The sequence below is a fragment of the Rissa tridactyla genome, chromosome 3 (genome assembly GCF_028500815.1).
Source record: "Rissa tridactyla isolate bRisTri1 chromosome 3, bRisTri1.patW.cur.20221130, whole genome shotgun sequence".
NCBI lineage: Eukaryota > Metazoa > Chordata > Aves > Charadriiformes > Laridae > Rissa > Rissa tridactyla.
The window spans coordinates 77,443,062-77,466,470 of NC_071468.1; the positions used below are offsets into that span (position 1 = coordinate 77,443,062).

General features: G+C 37.0%; 1 protein-coding gene across 1 annotated transcript in view; it reads left to right on the top strand.

Annotated features, from left to right (window-relative positions):
- Positions 1-23,409, top strand: part of SEC63 (SEC63 homolog, protein translocation regulator) — a 62,207-nt gene that overhangs the window by 36,139 nt on the left and 2,659 nt on the right. The window contains exons 9-18 of the mRNA XM_054195147.1: positions 1,254-1,348; positions 3,104-3,236; positions 4,390-4,482; positions 11,017-11,171; positions 13,063-13,210; positions 14,945-15,027; positions 16,694-16,753; positions 16,991-17,149; positions 17,868-18,026; positions 18,967-19,068. Coding sequence (XP_054051122.1) covers positions 1,254-1,348; positions 3,104-3,236; positions 4,390-4,482; positions 11,017-11,171; positions 13,063-13,210; positions 14,945-15,027; positions 16,694-16,753; positions 16,991-17,149; positions 17,868-18,026; positions 18,967-19,068 — 1,187 coding nt within the window. The remainder of the gene's footprint in view (positions 1-1,253; positions 1,349-3,103; positions 3,237-4,389; positions 4,483-11,016; positions 11,172-13,062; positions 13,211-14,944; positions 15,028-16,693; positions 16,754-16,990; positions 17,150-17,867; positions 18,027-18,966; positions 19,069-23,409) is intronic.

Here is a 23,409-nt window from a genome sequence, read left to right on the forward strand (position 1 = left end):
CTGTTGTGCTGTCTGAATGAAAAATGAGGTGAAGCAGAGGTGGCTTAGACAAACCATACAGTGATCAGGTAGGGCTTTTGCTCGGTTGTGAATGCCACAGGGGTTGAAGGTGCCAGTGCCAGAACTCAAAACGTAAGCCTGGACAGATGTAATCAAACTGGGATAGTGAAATGGTGAGACAAATCTGTGTGACTTGCCTTGTGTTAGATATTTTTTTAGGTTTCAAGACTCATTTGTCTTGAAACCTAAAAAAGAGACAATGGTCCCTTCCAACCCAACAGATTCTAGGATTCTGTGAGTTCAAAAAACTTCCTTTCTTGATGATCCACAATTGTGGATCTTAAATAATAGGAAAGTATTTATAGTTGCCTGAAACTCTTCAATATGCTCTGCTCAGGAAGTAAATAGATAATTGAGAATGGAAATGAAAATTGATGCTCAGAGAACTTGACTAATTGTTAGTAGGTGGAATTCACTGAGCGCTGCAAGTAGGCAAAAATAACTTTGACTTGCTCAGTAGAGAACTTGCTCAAAATTTAAGAATGAAGCTTGAGTAACTATTGCTGAAGAAGTTATTTTCACTGAAGCAAATGATGGGGTGAGCTTTCTCTTATTGTTTGTGGCTGAGGGGTTTGATGTTCGTGAGCAGAAAACTCATAATGGGGCTAAAATACCCCATTGTGTAGGTCTTTCCTCTTAATTACACATTTTGTGGGATTTGTTTGCAGGGCTATTTAGTGAACTGTTTTTCTAATAATTAAAAAAAATAAAAATTGTTTGGTGACTTTTCAAAGCTGACTGACAGAAAATTGAATTGAAATTTTATCCTTCCTGGCTCCCCCCTCCAGTGGTGCTCCCCCTCCACATGTGGTGGCGCTGCCGCAGGCGTGCGAATTGCTGAGAGGAATGGTTCTGTGAGACTGCAGAAGTCGTCAAACTGCTGTGCAGTGACGTCTCCCACTCCTAAAGAAGCCTGACTGTGTTTTTGTGAAGACATTTAGGGTCAAATGCTGGATTTCATGCAGTGCAAAATGGAGTCTTGAGCACTTTCTTTTGTCTTGTGCCAGGCACTGGTTCTTGCCTCCTTTGCCCCGTGGCAGTAGTAGGTGATCCATTAGATAGAGAACACGGATATTCATGGTTGCTGGGGGAAGAGTGGGGATAAGTTTCATGGCTGAGGGTTCTGAAGAAATCATTCAGTGGCATAGGATGTTGCTGACATTTTCTCTGCCTGCCTACAATTATCTTTGCAGGGCTTATCATGGTTTTAGCAGGGGCGTCTGAATTTGATCCTCAGTACAATAAAGAGGCTACGAGCAGACCAGCAGACAACATCCAGATACCACAGGTTAGTTGTATCAAGAGGTGTTTTATAAATAACTTCAAGGGAAGAGGAAGGTGGTGCTTCCAGGTGGCCAGCTGACGGAATTCAAGTTCTCAAGGCATTAAATTTGTTGAGACGAAACAGAAATAGGAATTAGAAGCTAGACTTTATTTATTTATTTATTTTTAAAGAAAAGATGCCATTAATTGGTGATAATGCTTAGCTTAAATGGAATCAGTTTAGTTTATAGACTGCTGGGTTGGGTTTTTGGGGAGGGGGAAACTAAATAGGGAATTAAAGTGTCAGTCCTTACAAATTTTGAGTATTGATATAAGGAGGTGATTGCCATTTGATAAAGTTCTCTTAAATCATTAACACAAATCTGGTTAAATATGTTAATGTTGAAATAAAAATATTATCTGATGTCTGAACTAATAATGTCTTTAAATATTTTAAAAATTCCTCCATGAACGTCGGTTTCCCTCTGATTACCTTTTACTTTCATTTCCACTCAGTCTTCCCAACAGAGATGCCATAATGCATACTGTGGCAAATAATTATTGCTGGCAGAGTTTTACTAAATCTTATTTATCAGTAACTAACATTTTTGTTTTACTAAGTTTAAAACACAGTATACAAATACTCCAATGGAAATGATTAGAGTTTGCAAAATGTGTGTGGGGGGTAGTCTCACAGATTTAACCGTTGCATGCACACAATTGAATTTTCAAGTCGTAAACATACTTTCATGTCCTAAGCATAAAGAAAATAGACTGAGATACCTCTTTACTTGATCATCTTTGTCTCTTTTACAAATTCTTTATCATCTTGTGGACTTTAAGGGAAGGAGCTGGAACTGTGGCTAGGTGAGGTTTTTCAGCAGTGGGAGCACATGGCTGGAAAAGGTCACCTTGATCATCACTTCTTCTCCTGTGCTGTTGCAAGCATTGGCATTGTACAAGCCCTTTACATTTAGTCATTCTTTATTTAAAAGGCAGTCAAGCCTCCTGTAACCATGTCATACTCAAAAGCTGTTCCAGAACTTACTGTTCTAGTGGTTAGGAGTCTTGTTTGTGACCAGTTTATAGCCACGTTTTTTGTCATCTTTATTCTTGAGTCTAAATGATTCTTGCTTTGTATATCCTTAATGCATTTATAGACAGAAGCAGTAGCCCATTTGTTCTCTTTCTGTCTTTATTCTGCTAAACTAGAAAAGCTGCTGTATTTTAATTCCCTCTTTCCCAAAAGGCTCATTTCCCTCATTCTGCTACGTGCTGAATGGGGTACTGTTCCCAGTTGATACATTTCTAAATTTTACATTATTTCTTATTTTATCTGCTCAGAATTGTTCACGGTATTCCATGTTATGTCTTAGCAGAGCCTTGTTGCCATTACTATTTCTGTATTTCTGCAGGGAATAACTTTCAGCATACTGTTCTCGCTGTTTCAGAAGGTGGTTTAATATGACAATACAACTTTTAAAATACTTATCTATCAATACAAATTTACTCAATGCTATTCGAGGAAAGTTTCTTGTGTGCAAATCTTTACTTCCCTCATCGCTTCCACATTGAAACAAGGCATTTAAAGACTTTTTTGACTTTTTGGAGCTGCGTTACGAATAGAAATGGCGAATGTTCATCTCTACAGAACTTTACAGGGAAAAGTTACTTAAAGGGTTGCTTTTGTGAATGTAGCTTTTTTTACTTGTAAACTGTCCTCCTCCTGTATTTGTTTCTCTTTAGCACCAAAATAGCTAATTGTGTTTAACTATTTTAGTTAATCAGAGAAATTGGTGGCATAAACTTAAAGAAGAACGAGCCTCCGCTCACCTGCCCTTACAGCCTGAAAGCCAGAGTTCTGCTCTTGACTCATCTCGCCAGGATGAAAGTTCCTGAGGTCCTTGAAGAAGGTAATGGCTTCTTCCCTAATTTGATATTGTTGGAAACAGAGCAACACATTGCGTGCTACAGTACTCATTCTTGTCCATTAAAGAGTTGCATGGATCTCTGCTTAGTGATCTCTATGCAGTATACTTGGTTTTTCAACTTTAATGAGTCTTTAAAACACTTACTTACCACTTACTCATTCTCTTGACAGTCCTGTAATACTGATATCCTACTTCTTAATGCTTTTTGGCTGCAAATGTTGACTTTGATAATTTTTTTTTCTGTTTGTAATAGGATAAAATGTTAAAATGTGTGAAATATACTTGCTTTTCAGAGTAAAGAAATTGAAGACAAGCATAATATTGCTCTCTAACATTTCCATATGTGGCTATTTTTGGAGTTTTTAGCTTACTGTGTGAAGCAAAGATGACAAGATTAGAACTTTAAATATCAGTTACATATGAACTTCAGTTTGTGTTTTGCAGTTTTTCATACTTGTAAATATGCAAACTGAAAGCTTCTAAATGGAGTTCTTAAGTTTCAACTATGAAACTCATGGTTTCTTAGGCTGACCAGCAGACTTGAGTTGTTCTATATTTTAACGCAAATTAAAAAACAAAACACAAGCGAAAATACTTTCCTTCATTTTTTTTCTGGTTTCTTTCAAAAGAAAAATGATGATTTTTAAGTAGTTACTAAAAATCTCTCATCTTCCTTGCCACTTAGTTACTGTTTATACTTACAGCTTCACAGATCTGTATTCAAAAGTAGTTAGTACTTTAGAAATAAAGTTTATCCCAAAACTGGTGTTTTACTTAAAATTTAAAATCCATTTTTTTAAACCTGTAAGTATCTACAGAATTCAAGCTATTTTAATAAGACTGGTAAATTGTCTGTGCCATTCTGTTGCTTTTTCAGATGAGCCTGGTAAATACTTCTTCATTTGATGTGGAAGCCACTTGCCTGGAATACAAAAATCTCTCTTAGCGCTTGCTCTTTCCTGTTTTGTTAGGGAATGTTACAGATGGATGTGTCAATGAGAATAAAGTGCTACTTTCAATAACACAAAAATGAATATAAATGAGGACTGCACCACTAAATGTCCAGTTCATGTAAACTGTCTCATTTTCTTCCTAATAGAAGTGCAGCATAATTGCAGCCAGTTATGTCTTGCAGATCAGCAGTTTATCCTGAAAAAGAGTCCTGCACTACTTCAAGAAATGATTAATGTAATCTGCCAACTAATAATAATGGCTCGAAGCCGGGAAGGTAAGAAAAGAAACAGTATAATTAAAACCAGTAAATAAGATTCTTCATTGTGATACTTCATAAAGTCCTTGATTCTTGTGGGTACATAACCTGTGATATTTAGAAATGCCTAAATGCACTTTTTGTCTTTTCACTGTAATGAGAGCGCTCTCTATTTTGAGGATTGAAATGCTGCAGCCGCTGCCAAGCCCTACTGTGAAATTCATCTTTAGTATGTGTGTTCATCTTGTAATTTTTGCAATTACAAGTTTCTCCTTAAATGCAATTGAAAACCTTTTCTTAAAGATCTCATCCATTTTTGGTAGTAAAGCACTTAGTATAAGACAGATTAAACCTTGTGTTCATCCATCTTTTCATTCACACTTTGACGGTTCTTCCCCTCCTGTTATGAGTGTCACTTGTGTTTTGGATCATTTCTTTGTATGTTGCTTATATTTCTCCATTTCAGGATCCTGTGCTGTTTAGCCTGTTAAGTAGGTTTTTTTTTCTGAACTTGTAGGGGCAGGTGCTTTGCTGTAATTCCCATAGAAATTATAATTTAATTGAAATGTCATATTTAAGCTTTTTTATTTTTACTGTAAAAAAGGCAATTACACTGGAAATGGTTGCTTGCAGTGTAGAGAAACAAAGACTGGGATCTTATTCCTTTATTCCAACAAACATAGGCAAGGCTTTTTTTTTTTTTTAATGCCGAACTAGTAATTTGTTTGCTATCAAATAATACTTACTGGTTGATCTTTACTATACCAAAACTCCTTTAACAAGCATTGATAGCCTCCTAACAAGAATGGTTTTGGGGAGTATCTTTCCCAGCACTATTGCAAGTGGTGCTGGAAATCGTGTTCCTAACCAGATAAAGTATGAGAGGGGGGACGTGAACAGATAAGGACGTTGCATGCTGGCTTCCGTGTTTTATTTTAGAAAGAAGTATTGATGAAGTATATTTCTAGTTCTCTTTTAAACCCTATCTTTATTTGTCTGCGAGACTGCTGGGGAGAAAACTTGAAACCTGGAAGTAAACAGTAGCCATATTTTTCATTATGGAAGTAGTCTTCACCAGACATTAGATTATATTTATTTGTTAGTGAGTATCAATTAAGAGCTCAGCTGTGGATATGTTTTTGTGAATATTCTCCAGACTAGTTTTGTAACGAAGTTGCAAAAAAACTATTAGTTTAATAATATATTTCATAAAAAGCCAAGTAGTTGAGTAGCTGTTTTGGAAGTGTGGTTAGTTTGTTTTTTTTTTTTTTTTTAAAGTTTTGCTAGCTCAGCCAGACCGAGTCCATGTATTATAGCTAATTATGAAAAGAGCTTGAATGAAGACATCTTTTTACTTGTTTCTAAGCCCTTGCGTGTGCCAAATGTAAGGTTTGTGTTGTCTTGGTTTTTTTTTTTTTTAAATCTGGATAGGCTTTTTATAAAAGTTCTTCAAACCTCTGGAAGATGTCTTTTAGGATGGCCTATGTATATATTAGATAGCAAGTACTTGTTTGGTCTTATGCAAAATAAAACCAAAATAATACAGCCAGAAGCTTTTTTTATGGAACAGAACTGGGAGCCTTTGAAAAATGCAAGGCACCTATAGCTGTTCTTGTAGAAGCTGAAATAAGATACTTAACAGAGTACATGATATACTTTACAGCTTGAATGACCTCCAGGTAGCTGTATTATTCTCCTCTAGTTCTGTATATACCTTTTGGAGATGCCTTTTTAATTTGACAGTAAAATGATTATTTATAGATGCAGTGTATTTAATAAACTGCTTTGGAGTTCCAGCAATGAGTCTGTGAAGGCGGATAAGAATTTATAGCTGTCGTTATGTAAGGTAGAAGTTACTTCTGTAGATTTGAAAAAAAAGTAGAAGTGTATCATGGGTATAGTTGAGGATTTGTTTGGAATTTATCAGATTTTTCTCAAAATTATTTCCAAAGTTTTAAAATGGCAGTATTCAGACATTTGTACCAAACACTTCCTCTCACTTCCATGCCAGTGCTCTCAGCACAAAGCGTTAAAAGGAAGGTGATAACAAACAGTTACCCATCAGGCCAACAATAATGAATTTGAGGACTTGAAGGTAAACTGTTTCAGAATTTTGTCTTTGATCTAAAGGAAAATTGCAATTTTTACTACTTGTCACTTAGCAAATTTTAAATGTTGGCCCTGTTTTTTGATGACTGTACATGTAGAGAGAATTTTGCCCCCCTGCTGACTACTGGTGGGGGGAAAAAAATGGAAATTGAAAAGGTGTCATTATTTGTTTACTTTTTTAAAGATATGAGTAAAATTAACTTTAATATTGAAAATTTTGAGAGACTATTTTGTTTAAGTTTATGTATTTGTCATATTAACATAATTTTAAGTGGCTTAAAACTTAACTACAGATGTTTCTGCGTTTAGTTCTAATTTTCACTTATGTCAGCCTTGACATGGTACATAAAATTATCACATGCTGTAATTAGCCGTAGATGTTCAGTCCTGATCTGTGAAAATACAAAGATGATGGCATGCATTAACATTAGCTAAAGAAATATTTTGTGGAGAAATCTTTTGTGAAGCCTAAATTGATGATGGGATGAGGAGACTCATTTCATGCTACATTCATTTGTTTTTCAAATATCCTATATTATTATTATAATTACCTTAAAAGTTTATCCTTAACCATTTACGCATACTTCGTGATCACGTCTTTTGAGGGAAAGCACCTTGGATGGATCTTCATAATCTTGGCACTTTGTTTTCCTAGTTAATTTTAAAAATGTCCATGTAGCATTCAACTGTTGGTCCAGTATCAGCTGTTCTTGAAGGAGATGCAAGAAAGACTGAGATACATGAAGGACAGCACATCACAGAATGAGACTTACGAAGCTCTGCTGTCTGAGCCCTTCACCAGGACAAGCATCCTGCCTCCCCAGATAGCGAAAAGTGGTACCTCAGGCTGCTTATGCATCCCCATAAAAGCCACAGACGCTGCCTTTCGTATCAGACCCCGTTAGAAACAATCTGTCATCAAAGAAAGAGTGTAGGTTTGGCATAAAAGACGTTTAATCATGGTTACTTCTTAACTTTTAACAGAGCTATCATTCTTTGCGAGTGAGTTTGAATTTGTTATGATTTGGGTTTTGTTGTTCGTAAGGAACAGTTTTAATTTGCTTTCATAAAACCAAAATTGATACTATTTTCATTTCAGTTCAGTCAGATTTTAGTTACTGCTAAGCTTTTTCCAGCACGGTGGAATATGTGGCAATTATGAGCTACCTTTAGATAAAATGTACTCTCTTTCCTGATTTCCACATAGTCTGTGAGACTTTCTTTTTACATGCAGCTCTCTGAAAATACGCTATGCTCTGTGGCATCCCTTGTTTTGTGACGATTAACTGGTAGTTGATAATCAGGGGGTCTCAATTATCTTGCTGGCTTCTTTGAGATCATCCTTAAGTATCGTAAGCAGGTGGCTGCTCTGCCAAGTGAGGCGTTTCCTGCCAAAAAACATGGAATGTGCTCTAGTAACTGTCTGAAGAAAGGTTAGGTGTCAGTTCAGTTGCATTCAGCTGCCAGTCCAAGTGCATTTCTTAATTCAGGTGGGAAGCTGGAGTGTCACTTAGAGGTTGTGGTTTGACCCAGGTATAGACCATTCCTTCACAAGCAGCTATGATTTGCGTTTAAATTTGTGATTGACTACTTTAACGTCATATGTTTTGGATGATTAAAGGTCATCTTGTCTTGTGCGCTTTTGACAAGCAGAAGTTGTCAAAACATGTGCAGTAATAGCTTTCATTTTATGGTGGGGCTGTTGGGTGTTGTTAAAAGCTATACTGTCTCTCCTCAAATCCGCTCTTGGGGAATAGGAAGTCCTGTGTTATTTTTCAGGAAACCAAAATAATGTTCTACAACTTTGTTAAAATATTTTTTTACTGTCATATAGATGATGAGTCAATGCTTTAAAAAAGAGAAGCATTTCTATTTTGACTAGCGCTCTGTGGTCTCAAAGCTCTTGGTGAATTTCCTGCAAAAGCCCAGTTTGTCAGAGAATATGTAGGATTCTTTTATTAACTTGGTTTTCAGTATGGTTTTTTTTTTTAATTTAAATATCCTATGACTTTCCTTAGCAGCAGCCAAAAAATTATGGGGGAGGTGAAGGATAGGTAAGATGGAAAGTAAATTTTTTTGCTGTTTAGTTGGAAAATTAGTCTTTCCATTACTACTTTTTTTGAAAGGTAGAAGTTAACATCTTTGTTACTTATCAGCATTTCTAGCTGGGAGTTCCATTCATAATCACAGAATGGTAGGGGTTGGAAGGGACCTCTGGAGATCATCTAGTCCAACCCCCCTGCCAGAGCAGGGTCACCCAGAGCAGGTTGCACAGGAACGCGTCCAGGCGGGTTTGGAATGTCTCCAGAGTTGGAGACTCCACCACCTCTGTGGGCAGCCTGTGCCAGTGCTCTGCCACCCTCAAAGGAAAGAAGTTCCTCCTCATGTTCAGGTGGAACTTCCTATGCTCAAGTTTGTGCCTGTTACCTCTTGTCCTGTCGCTGGGCACCACTGAAAAGAGCCTGGCCCCATCCTCCTGACACCCACCCTCTGGTGTTATTTTTTCTCTTTGCTTTGTGTATAATCTTCACAGTGTTTATTAGTATAATGGGTTTAAAAAAAAAAAAAAAACCAACACAGCTTCTGCCATGTAATTTGATTTGATGACTGATATATTTATAGCTTGGTGTAATTAATGAATAAACAGGCCATTTGAGGGGACAAGGGCAGGTGGAGCAGAGGTGGTGGAGTGATCTTTCATATGCATTTAACATGCTGAAGGACAAGACAAACTGAAAACACCGAATTTGGATTTTTTTTTTTTTTTTTGGTCAGATTTGTTACCTTTTCATAGTTACTCTGTAAAATGTTTTAAAATTAACTTAAACTTGCTTTTTATCAAAATACGTGGCCATTGGCACTTAAACCTTCAGCAGTTTTTGCTTTGGTACCCTTTTGGTCAGGTGCAGGTTGCAGCCTGTCTGCCTTCTCACCCAGGTGTAAGTAAACCTGCTTTTATCCACGTCCCTAATTGTCTTTATTGTGTGGTAAGCGCGATCGCGCAGCCCTGACAGAGTGGGCGTATTCCTTCTGACCATCTGTCTAAGCCTTCTATTGAAAGATGCCTCTCTGCCCCTGTTGTGGTGTCACAAATATACCGATACCAGCCAAATACATCCATTACCAAATCTGCGTATTTGCATATGTATATATTTGTGTATGTACACACAGAGATACTTGTATCCATGCTTATTTTTATATATTTATATGCAGAATATACCTGTAACAGTCAAGGTAATCAAAGGCTGGGGTTTTTTTCTTCTTTCTGAGCAAAGGTTTTAAATGGTAGGGAAAATACACATGCTGACTCTTAAATAAAATGACAGGCATCATAAATTACCAGTGCTTTCTGTAATACTTGTTTAAAATTGCTTTCAATCCTTTATGTGCCGCATATGAGTTCAGAAAAAAAATTAAGAATGAAGTACCTTAATTTTCGCTTGGCTCGCTGAAGAGAATCTAACTTATTTTTCTGTTTCATGGTAAAGTGTATATATAGAGTGACCCGAACATTGCTCATGAGCTGCAGGGGAATTCTGAAATGAGTTTTCTAAACAGGGTTCTGAGAAGTCTTATTTATGAATGGACAGTTCTCTAACAAAGTTAAGTAGCGCTATATGGAAACCTGTCTCCTTTGCTTTTCTGTTTCTCTGCAGACATGAAGAAGAGTATTAAATAATTGATTTTTTTTTTTCTTTTGCTCTGTTCTGGCTAAGACTTTCTCCTTGTCTGTCTTTTGATTATTTTAATTATGTAGAGTATATCCCTCTTTGTACTTTAAAACATTAAAGGAATTACAGGTAATTTCTAAAATAAAAGTCAAATAGATGTTTGCTCAAATACTGTGTTTAACCTCTAGGTTTACTTATAAAAGCCATGCCTTTGATATTTTTATAGTTACTTGTACTGCCTTCTAACATAATATGCCCTGCTTAGTTTCAGTTATACCCATTTTTTTTTTTGCACGTAAAGGCTGCTACCTTTATGTTTATCTCAAGATAAAAATCTTATAAATAATGTATTGTATTGTAAAAGATTAATGTTTAATGATAAACTGTATTTAATGATATGCTTACGAATTTTGTGGGGTTTTTTCCCCTTGCTTTTTTTTTTTTGTTTTAAACTTAAGTGGTGGAGTTCTTATAATAATTGCATTAGATACACGGTGCTGCTCTTTCCTGAGACAATGTTGGATGGAAGTCTTTCCCTTTCTTAGAGTTCAGGTGTGATAGTCTATATAGAGGGAAGAAAATGTCTGCTGAGCTGTGTGACTGCAATGAGAGTAAAAAGGCTGCCTGCTTAATTGTGCTGAACATTTTAAGATGCCTCTTTCTTTTGCTTGACTAAAACCGAGGTTTTCTGTAGTCTGTAACATAAGTATACATTGTAAAAGTGTAAGAAAAAAAAATTAAAAATTCTATTATCTGTTTCATTCTCCCCAAGAAAGGGAGTTCCGTGCTCCATCTTTGGGATCTTTGGAAAATTGCATGAAGCTTTCCCAGATGACTGTCCAGGGACTTCAGCAGTTCAAGTCTCCCCTTTTGCAGCTGCCTCACATTGAAGAGGACAACCTTAGGCGGGTCTCCAATCATAAAAAGGTATAAAACTATGAGTGATACTTGGTAACATTTTAAAACATTTTCCGTTACTTCTTTACCTGTTTGCCTATAAGGTAGGAAGGTCATGAATTACCTAAGAGAATAAAAATGTTTCTTTAAAGGCCATCTCATAGAATCATAGGATGGTTCGGGTTACAAGGGACCTTGAAGATCATCTAGCTGCAACCCCCCAGCCGTGGGGAGGGACACCTCCCACTAGACCAGGAGGTGGGAATTAAGAACAGAGGTCTTGTCATGTAAAAGATCAGTCTACGTAGGCCTTGCAATCAGAAGAAACAGAGTTTCTTTCTTATTACAGAGTACTATCTCCTATTTAATATAACATTTTTCCAGTATAGAGCTGGAATACCCAACTGGGATTTTTTTTTTCCTCCTTGTTTGGCTTTACAAAATTCTTAATCTGGTTTGATAGAAAATATATTTGGGAGGTAGCACAGAGGAGTTCATAAAACGAAAAAATATAAATCAATTACTGTAGGAAGTATTTCAGATTTTGTCATCCTTTATGTGTGAAAGAGGATGCTTTAAAAACCTATTGTTACGTAGTTGCATACTGCATAGATATGTAGCATGCAACCGCATAACATAGTAGTAGCACTGCTACTACGTGGATAAGAATTGGTATTTGTAGAATTTAAGCATGAAAGAGAACAGTCGTGTCTGAATACCTGCATATGTATCTTCACTCCTGTTGCACTGACTGCATCACTGTATTCAAACCGGCTCGTCTGTTTGACTGTAGTGTATCTTCTAGGAATTCTTTGTTAGAAACAAGCAGTTCTCTTCTAGTAGAAGCTGTTGACTTTTGTGATAGTCTTATTACAATGATTAATTCTTATCCATCTTAAAAATGTTCTTTTTATCTAATGGAATTTTGTTTAGCTCTAACTACAGCCTTAGGTGGTGTTTAAATGTTTCTGTGTTAGTGTGAAGATAGAGAATTCTTAAGTACTGATTTTTTTTTAATCCCCTTTGAAGATTCATCAAATAGTCAAGTGGTCTTTTCCTTGGGCGAAATAAAAGAACCATTCTCTTATAGGTATCAACAGACACTTACTTTTCTTAATCCAGCCCTGAACTACAGGGAGCCTACAAAAAAGTGCACCATTTTAAATGTATTTTTTGACGTGTGCAGTGTAACAAAGTACAGAAATCAAGAATTTGGCCATCTCATAATCCTACCTGTCCTTCCCCTGGAAGAGGGATGAGACCAGTTTATTTGGCTTATTTGTACAGAATTCCCATTCATTGAACTTTTCAAAAAGACAGTCCTCTGGAGTGGAGGTATGGTTAGTCTACCTAGATGCATTAAGTAGTTTTAAATGAAATACACATCTTTCTAGTGGACCGAAGTAATCAAGTGTTCAGACAAATCTGTGTTTGTTTTATCCTTTTTACTCAGGCTTTCAGATCTTAAAATGAATGGTTTTGGATTTGTTTGCAATTTGGTATTAAAAAGAAAGAAAGAAAAAAAAAAAGTAACTTCTTCCTGCTAATATAAATCACAAAGCATTGGATTACTCTAAATAAAGAACCCAGTTAGTAAAACTTTCTTGGCTCAGCTTTCTGAGGAAGCTGTCTGAAGTAGTACTTTTAAAAGGAACACGTTCAGTGTCTAAGGGGTTGACATAGTATGGGACACACCAATGTTCAAAGCAGTACTATTTAGCAGGTTTGAATGCAACCTCTTTGTTTTATTGTTTCTCAAAACATATGCTTGCTAGTTTCCTAAAGCATGTTTTTTATAAGAACAAATCTAATGCTGTGTATGCGTTAGTAATGTGGGGATACAAATGATGTGTTTTCAAGAGGTTTTGTGGACTGTGTTCTCTGCTACTATGTGACTTCCTTTTTCTTTTTTTAAATTCAGTATAAAATCAAAAGTATTCAGGATTTGGTGAGTTTGAAAGGTTCTGATCGTCGTAATTTGCTGCATTTCCTAGAAGATAAGAAATATGATGAAGTTATGGCTGTCCTTGGCAGCTTTCCGTATGTCACTATGGATATAAAACCCCAGGGTGAGTGGGAGGTCCTTTTGTTCTGTATATGTTGCTCCTCTGACATTTTGATAGTCTGTTGGCAGTAAGCTTTTGGAGGATGCTGAAACACAACTCAGTGTTATTTATGTGGCCTGGCAATTACATGTTTTTTTGAGTGGCGGGCTGTTGCACGTAAGATTTATAGTCTGAGGAGATAAAGTACATTAAAACATTTCACAGATTCCCAAGCCAGCAGTAGTTTCTCCTGCAGGAGCTTCTCTGGTATTTCATCCGTTGATTTAATATTTCGTGAGCAATGTGGATTTCTGGTTGAAATACCACTTTTATTAGCTGTCTTAAAAAGTTGTGCTTATTCCAGAATTTATGCTCAGCTTACTCCAGCATGGAGAGTCCTTTGTGAGATTTTTGAGTTGGAGACCCTGGTGACTAAATATTCATGGGTTCCTTTGTGATAATCCGTGTATGGTTTTTATATCTGGCAGAATTTGTCCGTGCTTTGCTTAGCTATGTTTTGTGTGCACTGTTTCAATGAATGTATAATGCTCTGGCTCTCTGAAGATGAGGTATAATATTAAGCAGTTCCTGTTAGGCAGCCTTTCAGTGGAAAGTGAATTGGTTCTGCGGTCGCCTTTCCTTTGTAGAAGACTAGTACTAGTAAATATGAGATATGTGAAAGGTTGTTTCTAATTTGCATTGTTAGTTGTGGTAACAATGCGAATTAGAAATTCACAATGTGGTATGTTTTGTTTGGGTAGCCTGATTTGTAATTTGGCTTATGTATAGTCCTCTGTGAGAAGCAAACATTAATGGAAAGAAGCAAAAGTCTGTTGAGCTTGGTATTTCTAAATGTTATTTTAAAGACAAACACAAAAAAGACTTTATCTTGTAGCACAGAATTGTACGCAGTCGTAAATCTGCCTAAAATTTAGTATTGGAGTACTTTTCCGTATTTTGGCAAGCAGTCCTTTTCTCCCTGTAGTCTTCATTTGTCACACAACTGTACTCGGGTGTGATATGGAGGATTAAACATTACACATGCTTTTCTATTTAGCTTGATATTACCATTTTATAAAATATACATGTAAAACTAGTGAGTAGTAAAACTGCCTTCTCGGGTGGTGGTGGTAGGAAATCCACACTGGGATATAACTCTATTCCTCCCCAGCCTGGGACAATATCCAGTTCATCTACTGGATATATAAACTCCTCAGTGGCTTTCCTGTGGATTTTATGTTTGATGTTTTAGTTAAAATAATCATTGCTGTTCTTTTATTTTCCTTTGCTTTCTATTTAAAAAAGAATTAAATGCATGATGGTTAATGTGGCATTGAAATTGAGTTGTTAATCACATGAAAGTCAGGAAAATCAAAGTTATGATTCCCAGAACAAATATAACAGGGTCCCTTTGGTCATGTGTGGTATTTCACGTTTCTGAAGTTTTATGCTTTAATATATAATGCACAATATTACAGAGTTATGGTTCCCACAGCAGCTATAACTTTGAATTTTCTAACTTTCATGCAATTAAAATTTCAAACTCAATGTTGCTGTTTTATAGTTTGCTGAATTACCAGCCCTCATCCTAATAGTATATTTGAGGTTGTAGGAGACTTATTTAATAATATTTTGAAATTATTTTTTGTTAAAAAAATCTGGAATTTGTATGCTTATATTTAGACAGAAACAATGTCTAATGGACAAACAAGGCTTTAAAGAAGTTTAATAGATGTGTTGCTTTTCTTTTTACACTAGTTTTGGATGATGAAGACAGCAACAATATTACAGTGGGTTCTCTTGTCACTGTTCTGGTCACACTAACAAGACAGACCATGGCAGTAAGTATTAAGAATACTTGTTCTTTCAGGGTAATGGCAAGTATATGCTAATAAACAGGCATTTCTTCTTTGCAAGCTAACATAGCATTTTGTAGATTTAACAGTAAAATTAAGATTTGAAATTGAGAACTTATGCTCTTAATCCTCCCTTATGTTTTTTTTTTTTTTCTGAATTAGAAAGTTTTCCTGGAATCAAACCAAAGTTCAGTCTGACCCGTTGCAGTTGTCTAGGGAACAGTAAAAGAATATGGCAAGCGGTACTGCCCTGAGGTTTGTAAATAACAGGAAAAGAGACATTCAGAAACTTAGTTTTTGAACTAGAAGAAAGTATTCACTCAAGTCCTTAGGACAGTGTTTGATTTCACTTTATGTGGGCTCATAATGTTACAAATCTCTTGGGTGTTTTAGACACTTTTATGAAAGAAACTCAGTCCAGCAGAATATACATAACTTAATAAAAAGGAGGTATACCAGTGCCACATCAAGAAAGTGGACTGCTGAATGGGTAGCAATGTGGCATAACCACAATAATACTACACCCTCGTAGTTAAAGTTCTGACTTGTGCTTTATTTTTAGCTTAAAATGTAGCAATGGCTTTCTTTGAACAAAAAACTTGAAGCACAGAAACTAAACAAACTTAGTACCTAATGAAGCCCACAGTGTCAATTTTTGCATCCGTACTGTGCAGATAATCGTCTTAAGTAAATGGAAAGCCTGAGTTATGCCTCTAAGGTAAAGCATACGAGCATGAGTATGACAGTTGGTCAGCCTAGCCATCGAAGCCAGTTCAGCAGAAAGCAGTCTGTATATATAAGTACCGTGTGTTCACACTATGGATTTCAGAATGCATCATCTCAATGATAACTGAGGACACAGTAGGTAGAAAGTAAAAGCACTGTGTCGCTGTGCTGGACCTTATAAATGAAGGAAACTGAAAATTGTGAGCTTATTGACATTAGTTAAAACATCTGACATCACATAGAAAACATCTTAAATGAGTTTTCTATGAGAATGCTGCTAGGCACTCTGGCATTGAGATGCATAACCTAAAAACCTAGAGCTAGCCTTTTGTGTGATGCTTTTTTTATGGTGGTATCTCATATTTGCCGTATTTATGTAAGACAGCTCCTTATTACTGATTTTTATTTTTATTTTAAATGGCATGTAGTATGTTTCGAAGAAAGAAATGCATGAAAAAATTCCATTTGCATAGAGATGTTCTAGTCTACATAATACTAACATTGTGTTTTGTCTTAACGTTTCATATTTCTGGTTTGATTTTTGTCCTGTGTCCCTGAGTAGCAGTGCAGCTGTTGAAGTTTTTAATGCTCTGGCAACTGGAGCAGAATCTGCATTTTTACTACTGCTTGCTTTTGTGATACGGGATTTCTGTGCTTTATAAAACAAGTAGATTCTTTGGAACAAGATGACATGTTGTTACTGAATTTCTTTATAGTGCTAGTGATGGAAAAATCCTAGACCAAATGTTCGAAACGTTGTTCAATTTTGATCTGTTAATCTCCTGTTGTGTTTGTCACTGATAAAAGAATTTGTAAAACCTTCAGACCCGATTAAGATGACTTAGTTTAAGTTCAAATATAAAATAATAACTTGCTCTTTTTGTACAGAGAGGCATTAATAGTTTTCACATCTTTCTCTAACCAGGAAGTGTTTGAAAAGGAACAGTCTATATGTGCAGCAGAAGAGCAACCAGCAGAAGATGGGGTAAGTGAACAATGAATATTCCTTGTGCTGGCTAAAGGGAACTTCCTTTCAGATCTTGAGTTGCTAATTGTGCGCTTCTCAAGCGTATTTTTTTTTTTCAGGAATGCCTACTGAAGTGTCTTTTCAGCTATGCTTTCTAACTTCCTAAGTTACATCTAACTTTAAAATGCTTAAAGTACAGTGAATGCCTGAAATTTAATGAACAGAATAAATATTTTAAATACTGCTTTCCTACAGCAAGGAGATGTCAACAAAGTTAAGAGCAAAGGATGGCAGCAAAAGAATAAAGGAACCAAGAAAGCTTCAAAATCAAAGAAAAAGAAGCCAGTGAAAAAGAAACCTGTGCCGCCTTCATTGCAGCCACCGAAACAGCAGAAGCAAAAACAAGCTAATGGGGTAGCTCATAGATTCATTGATATTTTAGTATTTAGTTCAGTTTTTCATTCCTAATCTGATGGGTTTTTTGTATCTGTCTGTTGCTTTTGTAAAGCACATCTCCTAAAATAGCATTTTTTTCTTTACATTTCAAAATTACTAGTAAAATAATCAGGGTGCCACCACAGTGACGCTTCCAGTGGCCTGCTGAAAGTTGTGCCCAACTACTTGAGAAGTCTGGCTTCGTAGTCCCTTCTTATTAGTTCTTGTTATGCTGTCTTCTGGGAAGTGAATTGTTCTGTACTTTCTACTTTTCCTCTAAAGGAAAAAACTGAAATGAGACTTTCTTCTGGTAAATTAAGTAGCTTTACTACCTCTATGCTCCCACTACATGGTGTTTTCTCCACCTCATGGGCCATGTTGTAGGTACTTTCTTGTATTCTCTCTTCTTTTCTTAATGGCTTTTTGAAACGTGACCCCAGAATCAAATGCTGTTTTCTCCTATTTGTGTTGTGGATGCCATATGGAGAAGGAAAATTGCTTCCCTGCTCCTCTTAACACATGAGGTGAAAAGGATTAAACTTCACTGTAGATATACTCTGTGACACCAGAAGAGTGTAGATCAAAATAGAAAATAAGGGCTACGACCTTCAGACAGGTGCTGTGAATGCTGCGTACTACAGAAATGCAGACTAAGTTAGACGTTTTTGGTGGTTGCTTTTTTTTTCTTTTCCATTAGGAAGTAGTTGCGAAGGAAGAAGAGGAGGAGATCTCTGATAAAGGAAGTGAATCTGAAGAAGAAGAAACAAACAGGGACTCTCAAAGTGAAAAAGATGATGGAAGTGACAGAGAGTCTGACAGAGAGCAAGATGAGAAGCAAAACAAAGATGATGAAGCTGTAAGCCTTACTTTTTCTTGAAGGGTAATGTTGCCTCTGGGGATGAGAGAAAATGCGTTTTAATCCTCTAGCATCCCCTCAGGCTAGGCAACACTAGGATGAAGGAGTAATATCTGTTCTCCAGAGGTTTCCAGACCTCATTCAGGCATAAGAGCTTTGTCATTGCAAGCCTGTCTCAGAGAGAGCAGTGAAGAGTCTTTGCAGAATAGATAGAAAACTTAAAAGTGGCATGAGAAAAATAGCTTAATTTCAAGGAGAGATTGTAATGTTTCAGCTTAATTTGATTAGTAGCTGCTGCAGATTTTGTGAGATACGGCCTGTGCTTTGGACTTCGTTCTTTACATGCAGTGGCTGTTGCATACTGACACTATGAGCATGCAGTAGTTGAACAAACTTGTACATGGGCTTAATAGACTCCAGTAACTATTAATTATTAAGTTAGTTATTCAAAATTGTAGGTTAAGAGATTGTAATTGAGAATGAGGCATTGTGGTGGTAGATGATTTCTGCACCACAGGTCTTAGAGTGGAAGACTTGAGAGTGACAGCTGGAAGTCCTGTACAGGGTGAGAATAAGCTTCTCATGGGAAAATAATCATCAAGCTTGTAATTAGGAGTCTTACAGCTCAAGTAGTGAGTGTTTATAGGCAGTGCTGTAGAACTGAGTTTAGAACATGTGGCAGTCCCACAGACCCATGTTTTGAGGATGTTTTTTGGTTTTTACTATTAACATGGATGGTCTCTTTAGTTTTACGATTGCTTGATTTTTTTTGCTTTTCATCGTACTGTATAACTTAATCTCTGCGTGCTTTTCCCTTTTGTATTGTTTCTTATTGCACAAGAACTTGTCATATGTATCATTTCCATGGGCTAAAATGTCTGTTTATTTTAATGCAAAAGATGGCTAGTGCACAGTAACTCTTTAAACTTATCTTTGACAGGAGTGGCAAGAATTACAGCAAAGTATACAGAGAAAGGAACGAGCCCTTCTTGAAACGAAGTCAAAGATAACGCATCCCGTTTACAGTCTTTTTTTCCCTGAGGTCAGTAATAGAAAACATTACAGTTGTGAAACGTGAGAATTAATATAATACAAATTAATTGCTGTTTTTATATTTTTACTGTAAATAGTGGACTCTTAAAGTCTAGTACGTGAAAAAATTGCTAATCTTGACTTTAAAAAAAAGTCTTCATTTATAAAATCCTCTTAAACTCCTTCAGGTACTTCCCTAAAAGCTTTTAATGTATTATTCTTTCTGTCCAGTTCCCAGACATTTGCAAACTTGAATACAATTTAAGGTTCCTTTTTGATGGCAATAATGCTAAAGTTTTTTTTCTGCTGATCTGCTACATAAAGATAGATTCAGAATGAAACCTTTAAGATATATTCAGATATATTGTGGATGGCTATCAGAGAAAGGGATGTACTTGAGAGTGGTGACTCAGTATAGTAGATAGGCCAAGGTGTCTCTACAGCAGCCTTTGGTGTTGAAAGTATGTTCTGATACACCAGTTGTTACACAAACAACTAACCACTCACTAAGTGTCTGAAAACCCATTACAGCAATGAAACCTCCAAAAAGATGGGATTTTTTTAAAGCATGGGTTTTGTGTTCTGAGCAAATAAGTTAGGTCTTTGGGAGGTGACCAGATTGGAACCAGGAGGAAGCAGTATTTGGCCACGCCTTCTTTCCAGGCCAGTGGTTCAGAGGGTTTCCTTTGCTTCCCTGCTGTCTGTCTGGGGAACTTACGTAGGATCTCTTCTCTCCCATCACGCTATCTCCAATAACAGGGAGGCGGGATGCAAGGCATATGCATATATATATATGCAAGGATATACAAATAAACCAAAGAAATTGTTTTCCAGAAGCCCTTAGCTGAGAGTCGTGTGGCCTCACGACGTCTAGTTCCGTAATGGCTGATCTTAATGCTGTATTTTCCTGACACTTGGAGGTACGCTCCTGTCTCTCAGTACAGTTTCCAGCAGTACACCAGTATAACAGGAAAAGGTGTACTGGCATTCTGCTTTTCTGGCTGCCTTAGATCATGTCAAAGATGCAGCTGAGTCTTAATACCTCCTTGCTGCGAAGGCAGCTGGCTTTGGTCATTGGTCTGAGCTCAAACAGTGAGTACATGCTATGCCCAGTGCCACAGGGGCACTATTTGTATTTCTTTTTTACTGCACTGAGGATTCCTTTGGAGACTTTGCTTATTCTTACTCTGTACAAAGCTGCTTAAGCTTCAGCTGTGTGTAACCAAGCTGCTGGTGGGTTTTCTGATAAAACCTAAATGCAGTACTATGCTAAAAAAATGTATCTAGGGCTGAACTGAATACTTGAACTTGAAAGATACACGCGTATTATCTCATGGTACCACAGTTGTAAGTTTTCCAACCTTTCTTCACCGATTCCCTGAAAGTTGAATGCAGCTGTACATAGTGCTGTAGCTGCAGTTGGAGCATGTTCAGATAGAGCTGATTTGCAACATCTGAAGAGCAGAATCCATCATACTTCCTGGGCGTTTTTTTCATCTGTCATTTAGAGTATTTTGTGTATTTTGGTCATGGCTGGTTCAGAGATGCTGGTTAAGGATGAAATGCTGTAGTTGTGTGAATCTCTGTGTTTCCAGAATTTACGGATGTTTGAGTGTAGCTGAGCCTAATATATTTATTCTCAGGAGGTAGCCTTAACGCTGTTTCATCTAAGTTTTTGGGCAGTTGATTACTCTGCCAGAGATGCATCTTTTATCTATGCAGGTTCCTAAATAATTATCTTCTACTCCTACATCCATGGATCCAGAAACTGCACAGATTGTAGTTTTGACATTTTTAGGTAGAAACTGGCCCTGGTGTTCCAATTTCATGAACATACTGGTTCTCTGGCATGCCAAACCTTGCACCCATCTGTTAAAGGGCATTTTGCCCGCGTGCCTGTTAGCTTGCCAGATTCTCACAGGCATAAACTTTAAATTCCACCCAATAAGTGAGAGGAAAATGACACTCCTGCAAGTTGTCCTTTCTATAAAAAAGCAGTGATGCTTTGGGGTCAGGAGCTTTACTTCCAATGAGTTTACTCTATAGATCCCTTTGAGCATTAGATCAGTGGATGTCATTTGTTCTGGTATTTTTTCCCCTCCCCTCCCCCCCTAACCCCGGCTGTTATTTTTACCAGTTTTTGTGAAAATCCAGTTGACAGTTTTTGTCTTTGTTCTAAAAAAAATTATTCCTTGCCATTGAGAGTGGTGGAAATATGCACAACGCATAGTAAGTCAGCACAGTGTTTTGGTAGCATCAAAAATAACATATTGATACAAATGCAGTTTCTTTTTTCTGTGATCAGAGTCCTTATAGGCCCAAAATGGCGAGTAGCCATTTCTGTAATGGAGCTAGCTCCTGTAGTTCTTGTTCGTCTGTACTGTTTATGCTGTTTATCCTTCTATTCCTAGAGGCCCCTTGGCTAGGAAATAAACACTTAGACTGCATAAGATTCTTCTTTGCTGCAGCTGTCGAGCAGATTGACATTATATTTATTGTTGCAACTTACAGATAAAATAACTTATGCCTTATAATCACATGGGACAGTTTTTCCTAAAGAAAATCACCTAGTATAGTTGTTAAAAGGACTTTTTATCATTCTTCAAATTCTGGTCTTAAATACTATGTGAGTAGGGTTTTGTCCTGTTCTCAGTTGCCTATTGTGCTGAACACGTGAAGGAATGCTGTTGCTTTACTGTGATGCAGTTGCTTTTACTTTTATACGCTGTAAAATGGGCATTAACGCATTGAGTTAATTTTAAACTCCCCTGCTCTGGGATTCAACAGTGCTAATCAGGGTGTTGCGGCTGCTGGTGTGAGTGTCTTGCCGTTGTAAATCTGTAGTTTGCTAGCTGAATATTTCAGTGAGGTGATGGTAACTATTACTAGCATAACAATTAGTCACTTGAAAAGAGAGGAGTTAATTTAGCGTTTGTAAGTTTTCAACCTGCATTATTTAAATTTCAGATCACCAAACACTGGCTTCTGAAGTGTTTAACAAAAAAAAAAAAAAAAAAAACAACAAAAAAACAACAAAAACACAAAAAAACCCCAAAAAACCCCAAAAAAACCCCAAAAAACCCCACCACACCAAAACTATTTAACTTTTGACTCTTTGAGTAGAGACAAAAATTCTTCAAATTCTACATATTAACAGCATTTGCTTCCCACCTGTGGAATTTGGAAGGGGCTCAGTGGTGGTGTTGAAGTCCACTGTGTGCTTTCATTCAGTCCTTCTAATGCTGTTAGATTACAAACAAAACAAAACAACCCCTTTGATGTGGCACCAACACAATGAACTGATTGTTGTTGGTGTAAATATATAAAAAATTGGTCTCCTTGTTTGGAGCTTAACTTGTAACTGTTATAAGATGTGCTCTTTAGGGCTGCACTCTGTTACAAATGTGATCAGTTTCCAGACCATCAGGGGTGGATAAAAATTGTTTTGGGACACACTTCAGCAATATATCTTTTGCATTGTCTAAAAGGTGTGGGGTTTCCCCCCCCTCCTTCCCCCCCCCCCCCCCAAGGATAAGATTATGCAGTTGTGACTGTTACCTATCTACTAAAATACTTTTTCATAAAATTGAAGTCTTCCCCTCATCCTCCCCCACTTTTTTAAAGAAAAGACTTAAGGAGGTGAAGGAACAGAATCATAGAATCTTCATGGTTGGAAAGGACCCTTAAGATCATCGAGTCCAACAGTCTCTGCCAAATCTACATGTTTCTTAAACACCTCTAGGGATGGTGACTCAACCACCTCCCTGGGCAGGCTGTTCCAGTGCCTGACCACTCTTTCAGTAAAGTAATTCTTCCTAATATCTAATCTAAACCTCCCCTGCCGCAACTTCAGACCATTTCCTCTGATCCTGTCATTATTTGCCTGGGAGAAGAGGCCAGCACCCACCTCTCTACAACCTCCTTTCAGGTAGTTGTAGAAACTTGCTTTGCAGTACTAAACTAACTTCTTTGCAATGGAAACGTTTCAGCTTCTATTAAAACAAAGTGGATTTTGCCTTAAAATGTTTGCCAGAGGATTAATCATCAAGGAATAGTGGTTAAATGAAGAGCAGTTGACGTTGAAGAGCTGTAGTCTTTCCCATTTGAGAATGGTTGTGTCTGTGCTGCTGAACTGCACCACAGTCTTAAAAATCTGACTCCAAATGAGGGATAAACTATTACTTTTGTACGGTGTTTTTGTCTTTTATGAAGAACTGCACTCGTTTAATTTCATTTAGTTTAGGAGCTATGCTTTAGCATGTGCAGTGGCAAGACCTTTCGTACTTCCTTGAAGTGCAATCGCAATATGTCCAAATATCTTCTCTGGAGATATTCAAAACCTGCGGGGACG